Source organism: Centroberyx affinis, unplaced genomic scaffold (genome assembly GCF_046629955.1).
Source record: "Centroberyx affinis isolate AG114_WGS23_722 - 3 ecotype Tasmania unplaced genomic scaffold, CSIRO-AGI_Caff_v1 ptg001996l_1, whole genome shotgun sequence".
NCBI lineage: Eukaryota > Metazoa > Chordata > Actinopteri > Beryciformes > Berycidae > Centroberyx > Centroberyx affinis.
Window position 1 is genome coordinate 66,915 of NW_027280340.1, and position 23,086 is coordinate 90,000.

General features: G+C 43.8%; 1 protein-coding gene across 1 annotated transcript in view; it reads left to right on the forward strand.

Moving 5' to 3' along the window:
* Window positions 1-2,065: 2,065 nt before the first annotated feature.
* Window positions 2,066-23,086, forward strand: part of LOC139653878 (coiled-coil domain-containing protein 85A-like) — a 25,301-nt gene continuing 4,280 nt past the window's right edge. Inside the window, exons 1-2 of the mRNA XM_071530884.1 lie at window positions 2,066-2,302; window positions 3,025-4,102. Coding sequence (XP_071386985.1) covers window positions 2,066-2,302; window positions 3,025-4,102 — 1,315 coding nt within the window. The remainder of the gene's footprint in view (window positions 2,303-3,024; window positions 4,103-23,086) is intronic.

Consider the following 23,086-nt stretch of genomic DNA (forward strand, 5'->3'; position numbering starts at 1 on the left):
GTAAGATTATAGCTGTGAGTATTCATTTAAATTACTTAAGGATGGCATTTCTTGCAGTGTTTGTATATTTGAGGGATTAGTAGTCTGGAAACGTGATCTGGATTGCACAATCCCTGTTTACATTTATAACTGGTAACCCAATCCACTGCCCTCTTAAAAAGGATGTGTCATTTTCAACACATCAATATTTCTATTGACATATGTTGTCAACAATGGGCGTCATTCCAAACTACACACATGGAAGTGTTGAATTGTTCTCATTTTTGGCCTAAATATAATCCCCATTCCTAACACTAACTTTTTTGCTCATGAGATGCAGAAAGGATCTCTGTTCATTTTGGGACGTTATGACGCAACAAGATAGTGAAAAGCAGACAGACAGAAACAAACATGTGACATATTTTGTGTATGTTGCCTGATTTGTAGTGCCAGTAGCGTGTTTCTGTTTGCCCTGATTAGAGTTGAGTTCACCCTGATCAGATTAAATTTATGTGGTTGGCTACTATCCATCAGAGTAAATTTGAAATGACACTGCTAGGAGTAACAAAGTGACAGTTATTTTCAGTTAATACACAGTGAAATGTCATGATGCAGACACTGCAACACTTAATTCAGTAAATTCAGCTAAACAACTCTGCTTCGAGAGTACATTTAACTCTTTTTGGATAGAGACCACATGTTATTCAGACTGAAATTTTACTAAATTTGAGTGGTGACTAATACATTTATTTAGTGTTTGCAATTAAAGTGCATACAATCAAATGCCTGTATATGACAGCACGTTGATGCATTCACCTCTTGGTGGCTTGTCTTTTAGTTACTTTGCTCAAACATTGAATATGGATCATTTTCATTTTGCACAGTCACAAAAATACAGAATTTTGTTTATTTTGTAGGTTTTACGCATTTCAACTGCATGACAAATTTCCATAAAATTGAAGTAAATGCACTATTTTCATTTACAACAACTGCATTACATTAAGTATTGCCAAAATTGACTCAAATGGAGCTAGAATAAACTGAATGAATTTTGATGTATGCAATTGTGCTCATAATGCCAACACATTTAAAATATGTTTTCTTATCATCTGAATGACTAATTTCCCTCAAACTAAAACACATTATCTGGTTTCACAGATCCAACAACAGGCACACACAATCAATTTAGTTGAAATTAGCTGATATTAAACAAAACGAACTTGTGTTAGTTATGCTTTCTTTATGTAGATATTTTCTTTAAAATTTGGATAAAATCAACTTACTCTTTTTTCTTAAAACCTAAGATCAATGTTAAGTGAAGGTTAAATGTCTCAAAGGTTAGTTGAGTAAATATACTTGGTTACTCTCCAACCATATTAGGCCAAGAGAGTGATTCTGGGGGGAAATAATGGCTTGACACGTTATTTTGGATTTATAAAAACACTTATCCATAGGCTTATATGCATCTTATACCCCGTTGCCCACAGCAGATGGCGCAACAAGACCAGGAGGCATCGAGAGAGAGGGAGAGAGCGAGAGAGCTGGGGAGAGAGAGCGAGAGCGTGTTCTCCACATTTACGCACCTCATCCTCCCGGCTTTCCGGCTCTGCACCTGCAACCTCTCCTTGGAGCCTTCCTCCACTGCCTCCTCCTCCTCCTCCTCCTCCTCCTCCTCCGCTCCTCCCCGGCGGTCGGACAGCGGCAGTGCGCGCCGGGTAGAGGCGTAACGGGAGTGCGCAAGGCTGGCGGCATGCACCTGGAGAGAAACCGCCCCGCGAAGCCGGCCAAGGGCTCAGCCGGAGACACAGCGGCATGCGGACTGATGCTCTAACAGCGGGGATATAGCGGAGCGCCGGGTGTGGATATCGGAGCTGCAAAATGGGCGTGGGAGCGAGAGACTGCCAAAATGAAAGCGGTGTGATTCCACGGACCTAAGAAGGGCGGGAAAAAAAAACCCGAGGAGCATTTGGATAAGGGTCGGCCTGGGTGTGAATCGGGGGTTTGGTTTTGGTGGCTTGCTCTCTAAAATTCGCCAAATACTTTTTTTTTTGTTTTTTTTTGGTTAACCTCCACTTGAGTTATAGTGATGGAGAAAGGCGCGCAGCAGCCGCAGCCGTCCGCGGCCAAGAGCGCAGAGGGTCCGGCGGACGACCTCTCCAAGATACCCGACGAGGAGCTGCTGAAGTGGGGCAAAGAGGAGCTGGTGCGCCGGCTGCGGAGGGCAGAGGCGGAGAAGATAAGCGTCATCCTGGACCACGGCAATCTGATGCGCGAGGTGAACCGGAGGCTCCAGCAGCACCTGAACGAGATCCGGAGTTTGAAGGTGAGATGGGGCGGGGAGCCCCGGGGAGCCAGGTGCGCGGTATTGCACAGGAACATAGAGGCAATGTGTTTTTTTTTTATTTCCAACCACAGTGAACATAGTGATCTACAACTCTCAGTAAGATTTTCAACACATTAAAACAGCAAGAAACCTTCTCAGATGTGGCTAAATGTACTGATTGTCATTTAAGGTCAAAATGGTCGCCCAATATAAAAATGAATTAAACCTGTTGCATATAAGATAGACTGTTTCTCATTGATGCATGTACTATCATCTGAAAATGAGTTTACAATATAACCATTACTGAATATGAAATGTGATTTTGCATGTATCCCTTTGTCCCAACACATTTAAAGGCATGTTATGAAACCCATTTTAGACTACAAATAAATATCTTCTAAGTATACCCATCAGCTAATGCAAATAGGTGAAAAAATGATTGCATCAAGCATATCTCAAATCCCCCAATTCCATAACAAAGTGCTGTCTAAGCCTTTGTCAAAAAACACCTCACACACACAGGCACACACACACACACACACACACACGCAACTGCATCACTGGAACATTTGTTATCTCACTCACCAAATGATAAATCACAGTGGGCTTGTGCATGTAATCCCTCACTGTGCGCTGCTCTGTGTGTGTGCCTCTGTGCCTCTGTGTGTGTGTGTGTGTGTGTGTGTGTGCTCATGCTGTTGGCTTGCGCCTATGTAAACCAGGACGTGAACCAGAAACTGCAGGAGGACAACCAGGAGCTGCGGGACCTGTGCTGCTTCCTGGATGACGACCGGCAGAAGGGGAAGCGCGTGTCGCGGGAGTGGCAGCGCCTGGGCCGCTACAGCGCCGGCCTGATGAGGAAAGAGGTGGCCATCTACCTGCAGAAGCTCAAGGAGCTGGAGCAGCGGCAGGCCGAGGTCATCCGCGAGAACCTGGAGCTCAAGGAGGTGTGCCTCATGCTGGAGGAGGAGAGGGCCGTGGCCGCGGGCGGAGGGGGAGGCGGCGGCGGCGGCGGCGGCGGCTGCAGGAGCTCCATCGACAGCCAGAGCAGCCTGTCCCAGCTGGGAGGCGGCGCCCCCGCTCCCGGCCTGCTGCGGGACGTCGGGGACGGGAGCAGCACCTCCAGCGCGGGGAGCACGGACAGCCCGGATAACCCCCACCACAAGCCTCCGATCCTGGGCTCGGGCTCCAACGCCAGCCCCGGGTCCGGATCCCGGTGCGGTTCCTCCGACCACCCGCACAAACCCGGGGACGTGTTTGAATCCACGGGGAGGAGGCACAGCTCCACCCCGGAGTACCACACCTTCCCCCAGTCCTGCCGCCCGCGCGGGGGGTCCCTCACCAACCTGGACCCCCGCGGCCTCCGGGGACACAGCCCCGAGAAGCACGGCAAGTCTCCCACCAGGCTGCCGTGCGACTCCCACGCCAAACCCTGTAGCTCCGACCTACTAGCCCAGAAACAGCTCTTCATTTCAGGACAGGCTTCGCCAGGCTCCGGGAAGGGCGGCGCCAAGTCCAGCCCCGACCTGAGTCAGAGACACCGGCTAGCCAGCGCGGGGGAGGCCGGATGCGGGAGTCCCGAAGCCAAGCAGGGAGCGGCGGGGACGCCCGAGCACCTGAGGAAAGGGAGGGTGATCGTGGGGAGTCCAGAGTCTATACGGCACCACCATCACCACCAGCACAGCCCCAGTCCGGAGCACGGGAAGGGGAGGTACGGCATCGGCTCCCCTGGCAGGGAAGGGGGTCAGAGGAGGACGCCGGGCGAGGAGCTGGCCCCCCACCACCGGAGTCTCTACAACGGTAGGAACAGGGTAACACTCGATTTGAATCTCAATTTACTACACACTCATGAAAAACAGCCTCATGATAGTCACAGCTAGGATTAGACCGATACATCGGTTTGCCAATATCTTGGGCTGATATTGGCCAGAATTGATCAATACTACACTGGTTGTCTATCGGAAGCCCTTAACCTGAACTGATGCCCACACAAGTATGCATCAATATGTTTTATTATTGCCATTATTATTATCCTGTTTCAGTGGAACGTTCTAGAGTCTTGTGATGGTGGAGGAAACACTAGATATATATAATTTGTTTGGAATTTTTTGGCTTGAAAACGGACAAATTTAAAGATACGGCATCAATCCAACAATATCAGTATCAGCCTTTAAAAACCCATATCGGTCAAACCCTGGTCACAGCATGGCACACTGACGAACACTGACTGGATCCTCATGCCTGTGTTAGCTTTCATTCCATGTTCATGTGATACTTTAGTCGTTTTGTGATACAAGCGGTGGCACCGGGTGTTAATTTATGGATTTGGAAACAGAAGTCCTCCAGGCCATTTTCAATGAAACAAGCCTTGGGGAAGCTTTTTCTCGGGGATGCTGGTTGCTATAGGCTTCACCCACCTGCGTCTTCTCTAGCCTGATTAGAGTGGCTTCTTCATTCAGTCTACTCCTTGTTTTGCTTGGCTAAATATTGAATTCAGTCTTTGTCCATTCAGACTCTGTGGTCAGATAGTTGTTGGCTTTCCAGGATGACCTTGGTTTAATGTATGGGAGGATACACAAGCAGAGGTTCATCCACACAAAGTCACAGGAGCTCAACTAAGCTTAGACTCAGCTTAGGAGGCAGACTTACAAACACACACACACATACAGAGGGAGAGAGAGAGAGAGAGAGAGAGAGGCAAAGTTAGAGCTGTGTGTGTGTGTGTGTGCTCATCTGTGTGTGTGTTCGTACGCAAGGGAACCTCAGTGATGTAACTCTCCAGGGTGTATGGTTTACATAGGTAAATTAGCAGTGTGTTCAAAGGCAACACACACACACACACACACAAGCAGGCATGCACACACACACACACATGCACACATTCCTGCCTCACAGAATGAAGTGAAAGCAGGGAGAGAAGGATAGAGAGAACGTATAAAAGCACATGAGAGAGCTAGATAGATAGAGATTTTAACTCCAAAGGAACACACATCCTCATGCACATGCATACACGCAGGCATGTTGACACACACACACACGCACAAAGTGTGTGAGAGGGAGCTGTCAGCGGGGTCGTCCGTTCCTTTTAATGAGCTCGCATTTGACAGTCGCTCAAATCTTCTGAAATGTTAAATCTATTTTTTTTTTTTTTTTTCATATGCACCCTAGAAAACGGTCTCTTTTGACAGCAAAGGACGCGTTTTGTACTTTGAAATGGCGGAGGGGGGATGTGGAATTCATTTGCCTGGCTTTGTTGCCTGACTTAATTTCGCTGCTATTAAATATTCCAAAGCGTCCCCCGGTGGTGTGTGTGCTGCAGTTGCGTCTCTCCGTGTTTATGTGTTTCTGAGGAGTATGATGAGTGTGTATGTGCTGTATGCCAGGGATGTAGTGGAGGGTAACACCGCCTAAACTTCGTTTTCTTACCTTTTTAATTGTGGAATAGAGTTTACCCATGATCACATAGGCCATGATCACATAAATTGATTTTTGTCATTGTCGCCTTATGCTGATCACCGACTGGAGGCCATAGTTCACCCTCCTTTTTATTTACCCCTACATCACCGGGTGTATCTGAATGCTGTTTTGCGGGAATTTGTGTGTGTCAGTATGTCTGGCAGCCCAGGAGCGGTAATGATTCCTGTAGTGCTGAGTGGATGCGCTCTATATTACAGCTGAGGCCATGGGAAAATAGCCTTGTACCATAGGTGGACGCAGGATCCCTGACTCAGCGATTACCAGAAAACAATAGCAGCTGAATCTCCTGTTCCATAAGCCAAGATGATGCATTTACTTTTGATGCATCTCACTGCCACATGAAACAAAGTATATACTTATACATAGATGTTAAACACACACACACAGTGGCTATGGTATTATCATTTTCATATGAAGATACACAGACACATTGACCAGTTTTTGTGTGTCATATTCAGTTAAAAATAGATTCATACACCTACAAATGACCTATAGTGAACAATGTGACTCAGACGGCTAATGACATTGAGTGCAATTTGGATTTTAATTGTTCGTTCATATATTGGAAGTCATGTGGAGTTGAGGTTTAGGCTGGCGGCAGCGCGGCCATATTTTATTGTTCGGCTGTAGAGGACAAATTAATATCTTCTGGAACATTGTGGGTGGCAGAAACATGTGATTGAATTGGGTATAATATGGTGCAGCACTCACCATACCTTAGCTTGAATGAGCCCAAATTTGATCTTGTAGTTTTTATCATTATAATTATCATTACAAAAATCAAGCAAAAGTCTTCTGGAAAAGGAGCATCAAGGAGCATTCAGGACCAAATGTTCCCTGATAGTTTTATAATCACATTGACCAAATAATAATATCTTGTCAGTCAGTCAATGCTTCACTTTGTCCCCAGAAAATGAGTCTATTTATATAAGCAGGTTTGGAGGTTTTGGTGCCAAATGATATTAGATGCAGGGATTTTGCCATAGATTTCTCTTCACATCCTCTATTTCTCTTTGTTACAGACTAACAGGTCTTCACCTCTGTCTTGTTGTCTTTTGATGCTGTGCCAACGTCTTCTCTTCCTCTCTGTCTTCTGCTCCACCCTGTTAGAGTGGAAACAGGGTTTTATTAGAGAATAAATGTCTTGGTCAGGCTGCTCATTTACCCTCTCTGACACTTAGAGAAGGAACAGGAACTGCCCAAGCCTGGTTACCACACTCTCTCTACTTAACCTCCATCTTGTTTTGCCCTTCACCCATCAACCCTGCATGTCTAAGGCTGGGAACACACTACAAGACTTTTAGGCTGCACAGATGATCTTGTAGATCTTGTAGTGTGTGAGGGTTCAGGACTCTTAATTCCTTGCCTCCTGATCCAGTTTTTACAACTTGAATCAGTCTTGACATCCCACTGAGCTGGTCAACCACTCACATCTGAACGGAGATCGCCAATAGCCAATAAGAGCAGGAAAAAAACAAAGCAGGAAGATGATGGAGTAAGGTGATATAGTAGCATGAAAGTTAGTTTTTGATAGATTTAGGGGTTGCGTGGTGCTAGAATTTGGGTAGTGTGTGTTCCCCAGACTTTACCTCGTCGTGAAATGTGAAAGTGTGTGTTCCCTAAATCCAACTGGTCGCCAAGTGTGTGTTCCCTAAATCCAACTGGTCGCCAAGTGTGTTCCCTAAATCCAACTGGTCGCCAAGTGTGTATTCCCTAAATCCAAATGGTCTTCAGGTGTGTTCCCTAAATCCAACTGGTCGCCAAGTGTGTGCCCTAAATCCAACTGGTCATTAAGTGTGTGTTCCCTAAATCCAACTGGTCTTCAAGTGTGTGTTCCCTAAATCCAACTGGTCGTCAAGTGTGTTCCCTAAATCCAACTGGTCGCCAAGTGTGTTCCCTAAATCCAACTGGTCATTAAGTGTGTGTTCCCTAAATCCAACTGGTCTTCAAGTGTGTGTTCCCTAAATCCAACTGGTCGTCAAGTGTGTTCCCTAAATCCAACTGGTCTTCAAGTGTGTGTTCCCTAAATCTAACTGGTCGCCAAGTGTGTGTTCCCTAAATCCAACTGGTCGTCAAGTGTGTGTTCCCTAAATCCAACTGGTCGTCAAGTGTGTTCCCTAAAACCAACTGGTCGACAAGTGTGTTCCCTAAAACCAACTGGTCGACAAGTGTGTTCCCTAAATCCAACTGGTCGTCAAGTGTGTTCCCTAAAACCAACTGGTCGACAAGTGTGTTCCCTAAGACCAACTGGTCGACAAGTGTGTTCCCTAAAACCAACTGGTCGACAAGTGTGTTCCCTAAATCCAACTGGTCGTCAAGTGTGTTCCCTAAAACCAACTGGTCGACAAGTGTGTTCCCTAAGACCAACTGGTCGTCAAGTGTGTGTTCCCTAAATCCAACCGGTCATCAAGTGTGTGTTCCCTAAATCCAACTGGTCGTCAAGTGTGTGTTCCCTAAATTCAAATGGTCGTTAAGTGTGTGTTCCCTAAATCTAACTGGTCCCCAAGTGTGTTCCCTAAATCCAACTGGTCGTCAAGTGTGTGTTCCCTAAATCCAATTGGTCTTCAAGTGTGTGTCTTACTAATGCCAGTCTTTAAGTACATGTCGTCTAATATTTAGTCATGTAGTGTGACCCTAGCCTAAAGCCTAAAGTGCATTGAACATATCTTGCTGGCCTCTCTCATTTTTCTTTAAACGCTGAATGCTCTCAGCAACGCATTCTTTCTCCCTCTCTCTCTTGCTCTACCCCCAATAGGTTTCTATTCTACTACTCTATCTCTCTATTCCAGCCTCATCTTGTATCTCTCTCAGCTTCATCTATCTCTCCCACCCGCTTGTCCCATTTGTCCTACCTTTATTTTCTTTCTATTAACATTTGTCTTCCAGTGCCTCTAAACCGTACCAAGACAATGTGATAGCTGCTCTTTGTAACGCTCCATCTCTTGTTGCTGCCCCACAGTTCATCCGGCCAGTGTAAATCTTCATTAAGCCTCCCCCAACAAGGGCCAGCACCTTTACAAATGGAGGTCGTTAACTTCAATGGTTTCTCTGCGAAATAGCCTTAGCGCACTAAATAATTGAAAAGGCCCTGTGTGATTTTCCGTAAACACCCCCATTTATAGTAGCCCCTTCCTTGGAATCAACTGGGTGAATGTGGTATACAATACAATGACAAGCTACTAATAAGGGTGTTTTTCCACCGTTTCAACAGTTGCCATTTCCAAATATAAATTGATCCTTGTGCTTTCTACTTGGGCCTGATGGACATTGTGTGGCTCCCTCAAGGGAACAAGAGAATCGAGTTGAATTGAATTGAGTTGAATTGGAAGGATGGGGATGGAATCGATTAGTGTTCTTTTCAGGATATTCTTATGCATAAAGAGATATGATACATACAGCAGCATAAATAAATGGATCGACAGTATAAAAGCAGTGCACTGCAGCAAGAGGATAAAGATACAATGCATATAATACATGGACAACAGTGCTGAATTATCTACAGTGGTCCATGCACTTTACTATAAATAGCTGCTGTGTACATAGCAATCTTCAATATGTAGTCCACCTTTTCAAGAACGTACTGTGACTAAAGTGCAAAAGTTCTATTATATACAAATGAAGGACATAGGAAGGAAGCATTTTTCATACTAAGGGCTGGAGACAGCACAGCGATTTGGCCGAACAGTCCCCAGGTCAGTGATTAGATGTAGAAACTGGCTATTCGCTGCACTGTGACAAGACAATGGTTTGAGAAACATTGCAAACCTTCTAGTTCATGGCTACTTCACCTCAGGTCTTGGTAGTGGAAAAATTTAGGGCTGCAACTAACGATTATTTTCATTGTCGATTAATCTGTTGATTATTTTCTCGATTAATCGATTAGTTGTTTGGTCTATAAAATGTCAGAAAATGGTGAAAAATGTGGATCAGTGTTTCCCAATTGAGAACGTAACGTAAGACCCTTAAAAACTGAGCTATTCCGATTTATCATGAACTAGGAGTCTAAACCAGTGGTTTTCAAACCTGGTCTACGGACTCCTCCCACAGTCCAAAAACATGCAAGTCAGGTGTACTGGAGACTCTAAATCAGAGTTCTTAAATTCCGGTACTCGTCGTCGGCCGGTGTCCTGCAGACTTTTGGTTCTGCATGGTGCTTAATGAGCCACACATTAACCCGGTGGTTAATGTGCCTACCTGAGACCAGGTGTGCCTCATTAACTGCCAGGGAGGAACAAAACCCTGCTGGACACGGGCCAACGAGGTCCGGAATTTAATAACCCTGCTCTAAATTGCTCATAGGTGTGCATGCTGGGATAGGCTCCGGCCCCCCGTGACCCTGAATAGGAAAAAGCAGGTTCATTGAATGTATTGCGCTGGATTTTTCAGAGAAACTCTCATTGACGAGCAAATGCTAAACACCTTTTACTCCCAATATCTCAAACCAAAACGCTGAACCCAAAGAAACCTGTTTACCGCTGGCCCAGACCGAAGAGTTTGAGGAAATATATTAGATGTTTTTGTGTCATGTGTTTGTCCGTAGCTGGGGCTCTTTGTGGGAGGCTGTTCTCATGAGCCCAGCTGGTGTTGTTCCCAGCCCTAGGTGGATCTTTGCTGAATCAGATGGGAGGAATTAGTGTGGAAAACTCATTAGGGTTCGCACATAGCCAAAACCCAAAGCAGGCTCTGGTACAAATGGCTGTTGATTTGGGACGCAAGTCTTTGTTCTTTCAGATGAACAGAACAAATCTTCTGTTCTCTTCATCAAGAGTCTGACATTTTTTTCCTCTTTCTCTTTTTTTTTCTTCACACACTCTTTTAATTGAGGCATGTGTGTATATCTATGACGTATGGTACACTCTGTGGTACACATAAACAATTCCGCACACATGCAACACAAGCTAACATACACACACTCAAACGCAAACAATTGCACGCACAAATGCACAGACGCGCTTGCGAGTTAATACACACACTCACTGGTGTACGTAACAGTTGCATGCACACACACACACACACTCACTCACATTCATTCCTCAGGGGGGAAAGCACCGTACCGACCGTCCTGGACGCTCATTAGATCGGCGAGGATGTGATAGGTTGTGACTCCTCTCCGTTCGACTGCTCCTCCCATGCCAGACGAGTTCAGCTTGAGGAGTGACTCCACTTTGTCTGCTGCTGTTAGCGTCCAGCCTCAGCCACACTCATCTCCATATCATCGCCTCGCCAGTCACCGCCGCCGAATGGCAATCACCCGTCTCTGAAGTAGAAGCTGTTCAGAAACGAAGAACGACATCACTGTTTTCCGATTGGTGAACATGCTTTTTCGATAAAATACGCATTGGATTTAATAGAGTCTAAGTTAACGTCATGTGATTTGTTTTAGAGTCTTGGTTTTGGTGTTTAAATTTGGCGAGGGTTGTTCATGCATGAATATTCAACAATCCTAAACCGCAGTAATAACCTCAATATGGGTTCTGTAAGTGTAAGTAGCCACATACACTATACGATACAAGTACAAATGAGTTTTAGCCCTTATTTAACGAGGCAAGTTGACTTCTTATGTAAAAGGCTTTGGCAAGTAGGTGTAGGGGGAGGAAGGGCTACCTGCTGCACACACACACTGGGGAATAGCAATATAGTAGTAAATAAAAGCTATGATCTCCAGACGCATCATAAGGCAAACAACCACTGCTACATAACAAAATCAGATGTATTTTCAGAAAAGCATTATGTTTCTTTTTCTCAGCAGACCCTGCCTTCATAGAACTTACACCAGTTTAATGCTAATTACTATGATGTATACTGTGACTTTGGGTTTATGTCAGCCTAAAAAGTTGGTCTAACCCTATTCCACAAATAAAAAGACTGGTAAAGTGAGTTCTAGTTGACTTCCCTATGACAGATTTTCAATTCAAACTGGTGATCATCCAGTCATAAGCCCTCTTGTCTAACCCTTTCGCTACCACGGCTCCTAAATGAAACCCTACGCCTCTAACCACAAAAGCGCCATAACATACACCATAAACAAAGCAGTAACGCAGCCTGGGAGGGTCATCTGTATTCTGTTGGGTCCCGGTGGTTCGCCCCCCCCCCCTCCCCGGTCTGTCAATCAGTCAGCCGTGATGTCAGCAGGCTGTGTGTAAATGGAGAGAATCATTCACCGTTCACGGCTTCCTTATTAGCATTGGAGATGTGACACACAACATGCCCCGCTGCCTGTTCGGGTTTTGCGGTTTCATGCTTCGAAGGCACCACCAACGTGCAGACACAAACTCTCTCTCTCTTTCTCTCTCTCTCTCTCTCCCTCTCCCTCTCTCTCTCTCTCGTAGGGCTTAAGGGCTACACGTAACAAGCCAGTGCAGTTCAGCTAAGCCCATTTAGGCAGTACAGGCCTAATTGAATTTGGTAGGGCCGTCGAGCTCTGCTCCAGACTGAAATGAGGGTGATTTGTGTGTGTGTGTGTGTGTGTGTGTGTGTGTGTGGAGGTGTGTGTGTGTGTCGTCGTGTAACGTGAACTTTAGCTCCTTCGGTGCCAAACTGGAATGTAAATTCGTGCCCTCCAGAGATCCTGACTGTAGGAGGGAGGGAGCTGGCAGGGAGGCTCTCTCTCTCTCTCTCTGTCAGTCCGCCTGCTGACATTTCATCCATCCGCCACATCCATCCTGCATTCACTCGTCCCATCTCCTCATATCATTCTCCCTCTCTATAAATCATCTCCCTTTCCCTTCTCTCTTTCTGCACGTCTCCCTGTTCTCTCTGTGTGCCTTTCTCTCTCCTTTTGTCAATTGAGTTTTCAATTTAAAAGCTTTATCTGAAAGCTTTATCACAGTAATGCAGTGGTAAATAAAGTCTCTACATAGTCATATATCATACATGATTGTATTTTTTATAAGATATAATCAGTCGTTTGTGGATAATATAAAAATCCAAGTACAGAGCAGAACCTGCAGTATATGATTGACACATATGCCTGGGTAGTTCCTTGCATCAAATTTATCTCAATTTTTTAATATTGGCATAATCAATCCTGGGTCCCAGATTGCAGGGAAAAAGCTCACTCTCAAAATAAAGTTTGAAGAGTGGAAGTTTTTTCTACATATTTAATCAATGCCATCAGCACCATATGACTTTTGATTGTAAGACCTGAATTTTCTCTAGGAACTCACCTTCTCTAACTGTAAAATCCAGTGGACTTTGGTTGATTTTGAAGGATTTTAACTAGATTACATGTCTCTTTGATCTGCACTAAAGGTAAATTTTCCCACTCTTTCCTCTTCTTTCCTTCTTTCATTCTTAACCACCTGCTTTATTCTTTCCCCACAGCTTTCAGAGTGTGGTTAGTTCACCTACCGCATCTTCCCCCCCTTCCCTCCCCCCCCTTGCTTATGCCTTTTCATGTTCACGTCTTTCTCTCGCCCGTCGCTCTGCGCCATCCCCATTTTATTGCCATCATTACGCTCCCCTAGAAACTGTAATCACGTCTCTCAGAAGTTCCAGTGTCTGTGTGCGTTTGTACACAAAGGTGCACTTCTGAAACCCCACTCCTCTGAATCATTACCGCCTTGGAAAGCGATGCTGCCATTTTATTTTCTTCGTTTTTTCCACCTCTGTCTCTTCGATCTCTGCTCCCTGGCCGCTGTCTAAAGCAGCATACTAAGCCCATTGGCCTAGGGGCATGAAAAGGCTATTGACCTAAAGACAGAAATGCTGTTGGGTGTTTCATTGCATCATTTCCATGTAAAGCGCTAGCACATGGCTTAGTGGATTTGCGGCAGTTACGTCACGCCGGGGCAATGTCAATGTGACAGCCTATTTAGGAAAGGACAAAATGCCTCTTTTCAGCATTCATCCATTAATGGACCCAGAGTTAAACAGGCTGAATTCTCTGCAATGGGCTGCCAAGACTGCCTTTTCTCCTCATTGTGAAGTTCCAGAGTAATGAACTGTTCCGTATTCACAGTTGCGTTGGCTGTAGCGAGACCTTTGCTGTACCCACACGTTGTGCACACTTGCAAAATTACCTTCCTTAATTAATTCTGGGTCGTGTGTGTGTGTGTGTGGAGAGGAGAGGAGGTGTGTGTGGTAGGTGTAGGTGTGTGCGGAGCTCGGTACGCAAATGTTTGTTTACAAGGGTCAGGTATGGTGTTGGCTGCAACAGATTGGCCAACATGTGTGTATGTGCATGTGTGAATGTGCCTTTGTGTGTGTGTGTGTGTGAGTGTGTGTGTGCGTGCGTGTGTGTGTGCGTCTTACATCAGTGCCCTAGGAGCAAGTGAAAACACAGCAGTTTTTGTTGGGCTCAGCTGGCCCTAGCTCACATTACGGTGCATAGGCAGAAAGTGCCTTCATGGCAAGCTCAAAGTGAACACTCACACATTCACACACACACACACACACACACGCACACACACACACAGAGTCAGTAGTCTAGTTTCTGTTGAGGGGGCACATAATATATTGCTACAGTGCCGCTGCTATTAATAAACATGGGCCATATACTTCTGGATACCTGCAGCTTTTGCGCTGTCATGAATACAAACCTGGGAAAAAATATATATTTGGATATGCTTTTGAATATTTCAAAGGCACTGACTCATCTTTACTACCTGAAGAGTTCATGCTTTACTTTGCGAGATACTACATGTAGCATTTTAACGTCAATAAGTCTTTACATTAATTGTGAGACATTAGTAGAATTACTGTAAACAAAAGAGACCACCACCGAGAAGATTGCCAGCCTCTACCGGCCTCTATGCTTTATTTTACATTATGTGCCACTGGGTCCGACTTGTCTGCTGATTTGCTTTATGGTACAAAGGGAGATTGCTTTATGGCATAAAACAGGAAGAGGACGCTGTTCGGTTCAGTGCAAACAGAGCTAAAGCTTTCAGAGTTTCTTACAATGGCTGATGGAAACATCACTGTTTACGACTGGAAGCAACAGGGATTTTGGGAACTGCAAGCACTAACAATACCACTGGTGTAAGATGGAGGCTATCAGTCGTCTCCACTATGGTGTCATTTGTTTACAGTAATTTTTCTGAGGTTTCACAATGAATTTGACAATGATGTATTGGTTTAAAATGCTACATGTGGCACCATAAAACTTGAATGCTATTCAAAGTCTACTTGCAATTCCTTTCCTCGTATTTCGCTGAGGTCTAATAGAGAAGTTGGTGTAGAGAGACTAAGGACTCTGAACGACAGAGAGCCAGGGTTGTAGAGCCTATGACAAATTATAAGCAAAACTTCAGATTTATAAAGAAATGATCATGAGAAAATAGTTGATCTGCAGTGATTTTATCCAGTGTTATTTGGTATATCATTAGATATGCAACCAGAAAAAGGAGGGGACTTTGGTTCAGGCAGTATTTCTATAAAGAACCTTAATGACCAAAAAAAAACAAAAAAAACAACTCTAATTACTCTAATAACTAATAACTCTAACTCTAACTCTAATACTGCTGCTTTGGAGGACTTCATGCAATCTTTACAGCACCATAAAGGTCCTGTGTAGAACCATTTGAGCATGGTGCCAGAGACATTTTCTGGTACTACATAGAATTAATTTTTTTAAGAGTGTAAATAATATTGATGTTGATGTACATATACGATATACAGAAAATGTCACTTCTGCTTTTATCAAATGGATGCTAATACAGTGGAAAAAGAGCCTCCATATTCCCTCTCTCATTAGTGTCTAGCCTTGCCAAGACAGAATAAGACACAGACACTGGGAATTATATATATATACAGTATATAAATATATATTTTCACTTGGCTACACCTCAGTGATTTTCAGTCTGGGTGCTCCTAAACAGGGGGATTGGGGCTATCAGCTGCCGTTTTAGACTAGATTTAACTAGAAACTGTGGATGATTTAAACAGCCTTGCACAGCGGCTCCATTTTTGCAAACATGCAATCTGTTGTTTACTGATCAGTTATTTCTTCAGTGCTGAAATAGATGTAGTCATGCAGTGTATAAAGCTGATATAGTTATTAATTTTGACTGATTTGATGTACATGGTATCAAAATAAAGGAATCGCCTGTATAAAATCATGTAACAGCTTCTGTTAGTTCTGGATAGAATCCCTGAGAGGGCTTTCTGAATAATTACTAACATAATGATTACGGGTGATGACCTTCCTCCCATGATGCATTTTGTCAAGATCGGGGCAGTTTCTTCCAATATGGCAAAGCCGCCATCTATAAGGCACCAGTGGGTTGAAGAGGATGATAGCGGTGAGTCATGTGCTAAATCCCTCTCAATAATCAGATGTAATCCCAATTGACCATCAATGAGAGATTTCTGAAAGTGCGTCTGAGACGGCACTGCCATCATAAATGTGATTGCTCAAACTCATTATGTTGGTAATGACAAACATTGGCTTTGTCCTTTAGGAAATGATGCCAGAGAAACAAAAACCCTGCCAATGGTTTAGTAAGAGGGCCTGTCTTTGAATGTTTTAGTGGTGGCCGAACCTAACACACACTATACAGGCTTTGCAGAATAAATCTACAACCCCCTGGCGGCCATGTTGGAAGACCATGACGTAATTCCAATGCGTCTGACTAGTCTGACTTGCTGCTGTCAACACTGTAAAACACCATGGTTAGCTTTTGTTGTGTGGTTGGCTGTTCCAATAAGGCAGGAAAAACAAAACAACTATCAGAAAAAATAAGACAGTTATGGATCATCTTAATTGCAAAGACGTCAAGGCAGACAGCGGTCAGTACAGATCTGCTCAGATCATATGTGGTGAGTCATTTTAACTAGGTAGCATATGGCCAGTGGAAAGTAACTAAGTACATTTACTCAAGCACTGTACTTAAGTACAATTTTGAGGTACTTGTACTTTACTTGAGTATTTCCATTTTATGCTACTTTGTACTTATACTCCACTACATTTTAGAGGAAAATATTGTACTTTTTACTCCATTACATTTATTTCACAGCTATAGTTACTAGTTACTTTTCAGATCTATATTTAAAACATTTGATCATCTTTATAAAATAACTATAAAATAGCATTGTTATAGATTAGACTACCCAAAAGTATAGCTAAATTGTTAAGATTAGCTTCACATTGACAACTAAAATGTTGCTTACATGTACATGTATGTCAATAAATCAGTTTTAATATTCCAATAATTTATGAAAAATATAACTCCCTAAATGGGGACAGTTTGCATAATGAGTACGTTTACTTTGATACTCTAAGTACATTTTGCTGCCAATACTTATGTACTTAGTAAGATTTTGAATGCAGGACATCTATCTTTACATTGTTGTATTGCTACTTTTACTTAAGTAAAAGATCTCAGTACTCCTTCCACCACTGCCTATAGCTTTCCAAATATAAGGCTCGCTATCCAAGTAAGAGTCAACAAGACATCTTACTTAACTTTAAAGAAATGAATGATTGCTTGCATACACATTATCATCTACAGCTTTCACTTCTTAGACCCACAAAAGAGGCGTCACAGATTTGTTAACACGGCTGTTGATTTACCTAGTGTTACCTAGCTAGCTAGCTAGCAAGATAGGTAGCTAAGTGTAGGGCATTAGCATGACTACTTTCCCTAAATTTTAACTAAAATTGGTGTTTTTTCTGAACACTAATCAGATAACACTCTTATTTTAAAGGGTGTGAAAGGCAAACTGACATGGGTGTCATAAAATTGCTTATATTGAGTCTTACAGAGTGAAGTTTTTCAGCGTGAAGGTTCACCAGCAAGCCTCTATAACGACAAGGTGCTGCTCTATTGCAAATCTAATCAACTTCTGATTGGTGGAGCTGACTAGAGGCTATTGTTACATTACTTCTGATTGGCGGAGCTGACTACAGGCTCTTGACACTCATATCCAATCTACTACCAGTGTATCAGGAGCAGGCTCCAGTAGAATGGCTGTGTGATGTGTGAAATACTGACAAAAAGTTGCCTCACTCTGCACTTTAGGAATGAACAGAGGCTGCTATTTTTGAATTCGAATTTCTAAGCACAACCTGAGCAAGAACTATCACTGGGACCAAAGCAGGATGATGTGGAACAACCATGTCCAACCACTGCTGTTCCAATAAATATTGAGGAACTCTGCAAAATATATAAGATACAAGACTCATTTTTTAGCTTCCAGTGTTTGAGCTCAGTGGTGGAAAAAAACACTCAAGTATCTACAATTCTTGGTAGAGATCTGACGATTCTGCTAATGCTCTTTACCTTCATATATCGTTTTACATTTATTGACTATTTCTAACTACCAAGTCTCTGTTTATTGCTATTTCTATCCACACCAAATCTCTATTTGTCGATTTCTTAATTTGACTTTAGTTCTGCTGCTGAAACGATGAAACTCCCCCATGGGGATCATTAAAGTTTCATGTGATCTGATCTCATCCAATCTCGTCTCTTAACATGTCGATGTCTGCATCAGTGCAGCAGTGGTCTGTTAGGATAAAGGTCCAGCATGGCAGAAGGAAGGGAGAATTCACTGGCTCTTATCCCAGTTTCGATGCCCCGTGGGGGGGAACGGAGGCTCATGACCCTCCATGCCAACTAAGCCACCACAATCTGTTCACCCAGCTAGTGACAACTGGTATGTGCGTGTGTGTCTGTGTGTGTGTGTTTGATTAAAAATCAGAAATCAGATTGCAGTGTGTGTGTGGGGGTGTGTGTGTGTGTGTGTGCATGCCTCCACAAGGTAGCTGGAAGTTAGAGCCTTTTTTACACCGTTGAGACTTCTGGATTGAATCTAACTGAATAGCGGAGTGTGGGACGAATAACAATGTGTGTGACGCACGTTGACAGGCTGACGCAGGTTGTGTGTGTGTGTGTGTGTGTGTGTGTGTTTGATGCACAGTGAGTATTTACCTTGGTGATGTGTCATAACAGCGATGTGCCAAGCTGAAGGTCGCTGCGTCTTTCAGGATCACTGTGAGTAACTCTGGCTGGGTAAAGCACGCACATCCCTCCCTCCCTCCCTCCCTCTTTCTCTTTCTTCTTTACTTTTTCTCTCTCTCTGTCTTTCTCTCTTCGTGCCATTCTCTCTCTTACTTCTTCAACCCCCTTTTGTCCTCTCTATAACCCTCTTTCCCTCGTTCCTCAACCGCTTTCTCTCCCCCTAAACCTCATTCTATTCTCCACGTCTCTTTCTCTCTCTCTTTCTCTCTCTCTCTCTCTCACACACACACACACATGCAGAGCCACACACACTCTCTCTGCTCCAGATTTTTTTTGGTTTTTTTTGCCTATTCCTATTTAAGAATTTGTTCACGCAGACAGAGACACAGCTTCAGAACGCAGAGAGACAACTGAACAAGACCTCCAATACACAGGTCATGATAGTCGCAGTCATACACCCACCCCTTGGATACAGACACACACACACACACACACACACACACGCAAACCAGGGGTGTCAAATCCCTAAACCGCCTGCATCTAATATCATTTGTCATCAACAACATTTATCAACAAGACAAACTGATTGTGCTGTGCATGAATTTACAACCTAATAAATGAAAATGTAGCCTGCAATTCCCAATTAACAACTGTGGCACAGATGCACACACACTTTAATGAATAATAGATAACTTCAGCAGACCCAAGAGTCACAAGTTCCGTTCCAAGAGGATTTCAAGAGGCAAGCACCAATTTCAAATATAACACTCAAAAAATAACACTCATCACCAGACAGATGCCTTTAGATTTTTACAAAAGTGAAAGATCTACTAGCCACTTTGCCACTTGAGGAATGCAGTATACTTTCTGCAGAAACACAATTTAGCTTGTTCATATAGGAACAAGGACACATTTGTGGATAAAACAAAAAAGCTGCATTGGCTTCGGCCTCTGCAGTTTATACATCTGTCTATAAATCTGCAATTGGTCGAAAACGCCACATGACTGGTTTTGTGGAAAGGTATCTCCAATTCCCTTTCTACAGAGCCGCAGCAAGTATACACACATTTATAAACTTCTTTAAATGTTGTTCAATTTTGTCTTTTATATCCCAAAATTGACTTTGTCTGCTGAGTGATTAAGTTGGCAGATGAAATTCTGACTGCCACTGTAGCTGGATTGTGCATGTAGTTAGTAGATGCTGGATGGTATGGCGGTCAGATGGCAGCCTGTGGTCTAATCAGGAAGCCCCCCTGGGTAGAAATGTACTGGAACATGATGCGGCTGACTGCTCCCCCCCCCCCCCCCCCCCCGACATCAAAGGGTTAAACACACCTGCATCTGCTCCCTGTACAGCCTGCAGCTTGCTGGGAAGCGTGTGTGTGTGTGTGTGTGTGTTTGTGTGAGACTGACAGGGAGAGACGAGAGAATAAACAGCGGATTGTGTATTGCGGGTAAGTGTATGGATACAGTACAGTATATGCATCTGTGTGTGTGTGTGTGTGTGTGTGTGTGTGTGAGTTGTTTATTCTCCAGGGTTTCAGACAAACTGCAGAGCGCTGGGATATTTTTAAGGCTGGGATCGGAGCCCGGCTGAAGTGGCGGGAGCTGTGAAAAGGGGATGCGGGGTGGGGGGGTGGAGGGTTGTTGACGCACGCCATTCACTTCCTGCTTTCACTGTCAGTCAGCTTTCTTGTTGTCACGAAAGACTATGTATGTAGAGATGTAGAGTAGGGATTTTAGAGTAGGGAGTTTATATGAGGTTATATACTGTAAGCCAGTATAGTGGAATGACAGTGGAAAGAGAAACACTTAACATCATCCCTACAGCCATGTCTATAGAAATAGAGCAGTTAGGTGTGTTTGCTCAGGGACACTCACTGATACTGAGGAGCTATCTGCTGTTCCTATTATATCCACATCATGAAAGCTTTTACCGGTGTCTGGTAGCTCTTTCCTGGGAAAAAAAATCCTCTGGTGCGTTTTATGTTTCTGGTTTGTTTGGAATAAACAGAAGAAGAAGAACTGGGTAGTTAGCGTGAGCAGTGATAGCCGCCATGGCTGAACAGACAAAGAAGAGAGAAACTCAAACTGCATCAACAGAAAATCCAAGGAAAAAGACAAAGTCACAGTGCTGGACACACTGATTTGACAAGTGATTTAATCCGATCCAGCTTCATCAGGACTAAAATGGAAATTACATAATGATTCTTTTTGATATTTGAAGTGCTTGAAATACATTTTTGCCACATACACACACTACAACAACAAACACATCTTTGTTTTACCTCTGTTCTTTGTACAAACATGGACTGGGTTGGGGGAAAAAAGCACTATCCAACTCTATCCAACCTACTGCACTGTGTGTGTATGCATGCATATGTGTGTGTGTATCTCTCTTTGTGGAAGCCCTCAAGAAACACACTTGCATCGCTGCCGACGGAGGAGAAAATTACCTGGGGAATATTAATTTGACAGTGGCGTCAATGCGGTGCTCTGCGCTGTTATTGAAAGAGAAAAAAAGACGTATTTGCCTGCAATTTAAATGACGATTCATGTTGCCATTCAGTCAGATCAAGGAGAGCAACTGCAGGAAGCTGGGAGAGATACTGATGGAGGGAAAAAAATGAGATAAAGAGAGAGAGAGAGAGAGAGAGAGAGAGAAACAGAGGATGCAGTATGTGGGTGTACGCTCTGGGCTGAACTAGTGATGACACTCTAATTTCCTGCCAGAAGCTCAGTGTGTGTGTGTGTGTGTGTGTACGAGTGTGTGTGTTAGGTATACAGTTGTTTGTGCTCCTCCAGTGCCGTTTTACCTCAGCGTAACTCAATCCGAACACGCCCGCTTACTGTATTTACCACGCAAATAGAAAAGAGAGATAAGAAAAGAGCTGCTTATATTAAAGGAAAGGGTTTTGTATGGAAAGAGTAATGGATGAAGCATTTTCTAGTGAAGAGAAATACATCTAAAGAGAGGGGGGGGGGTGGGTCATGTATCCTCTGCGGATGCCAATATTAGACGATGCATTTTTCTCATAATGTAGCATGAAATATATGTGTACCTTTGTGCACGTCAGCGACTTTGGACGTTTCATACCGCGCCGATGTGTCGTCCACGAGCCATCCAGAGACTTAAGGGCCGAGTCAGGCATAAAGCAAGACTGGAAGCAATACTAGCAGGCTGTCAGTCTTCTAAAGTTGTCATTTCTCGCCATTTTAAAGTCTGCAGACAGCGGAGACATGTATGTCGATGTCAACATGGCTCGCGTCGTGACAGCTGAACAAATACAACATCGACGTCGGTTCACGGACGATCTAAAAACACGTGATTCGGATGGGAATCTATGCGTCGGTGCTGCTTAAAAGTATGTAACGGGCAGTAAGGTGGGGGAATTTCTTCAGATAGCCTTCCGGGTTTGGGTTCAAAGGTCACAGGTTGGATCCCAGCAAGAACCAATGTGATCGACAGCCGTGCATCCTCTCAAATTGTCCATGAGCAAGACAGAGTATCCCTACTTGCTCAAAGTCACTCTAGATAAGAACGTCTACAATAATCTGTACATGTAAATGCAATACACAAAAACGATCAACATATTAAACTCGATCCATGCCACAATAGAGAGATAGTTAGATATGGCTTCCAAATAAATTGCTGGAATTTTTTGCTTGATCTTTGTTCTCGATTATAATGCCAAAAACTAAAAGATGAAATTTTGGCGCCTGTGTCATTTATTGTGCCATTTTACTAATAGTAAACTCCAAAATGTTAGGCGAAGCTACTATTATCCCATTGGCTGTTAAAGCTGAACAAGGCATCGTCGGGGCACTCTGGAGCCCCCTACTGGCAGTGACAGATAACTGTTTGAATTTTTGAGAAGTTGAAGGACTTCATTACCCAGAAATCATGTCATGTGTCATTAGACCTACATGACTTATTCTTAGTGTGTGTTGGGGTGGAGGTGGTGAGGAGGTTCAGCCATCGTTGGTGAGTCCAGCTTTCTCTGGACGGAGCGCTCACTCTCTGCTGTTTAGCAGCTTTGGACACCTTTGGATTTAGCTTCTAAGTTTCGATTCGTCAACCATACCTTAAACCAGAACCATCTGCTATTGGCTGATCTTTGGTGCCAGGTGATGTCACCACCTGTTGTACTCTATAGAAGGTGACATCACCTGGCACAAAGACCAGCCAATAGCAGATGGCCAGTTCAGTACCCTACTTTTCACCATTAGGTGTCAGGCTTCACCACAGATTTGGTTGGGGTTTAGTTACTCTTTAATTTGGGCAAATAAGGGTGGGAATGGGACGTTCTTCTCTGCTACAGCCCCACTTTGTGATTTAGGCTAATAAGATGGGTGTATTTTTACATTAAAATCTTGTCGAGTGCAGCTTTAGATGACAGGC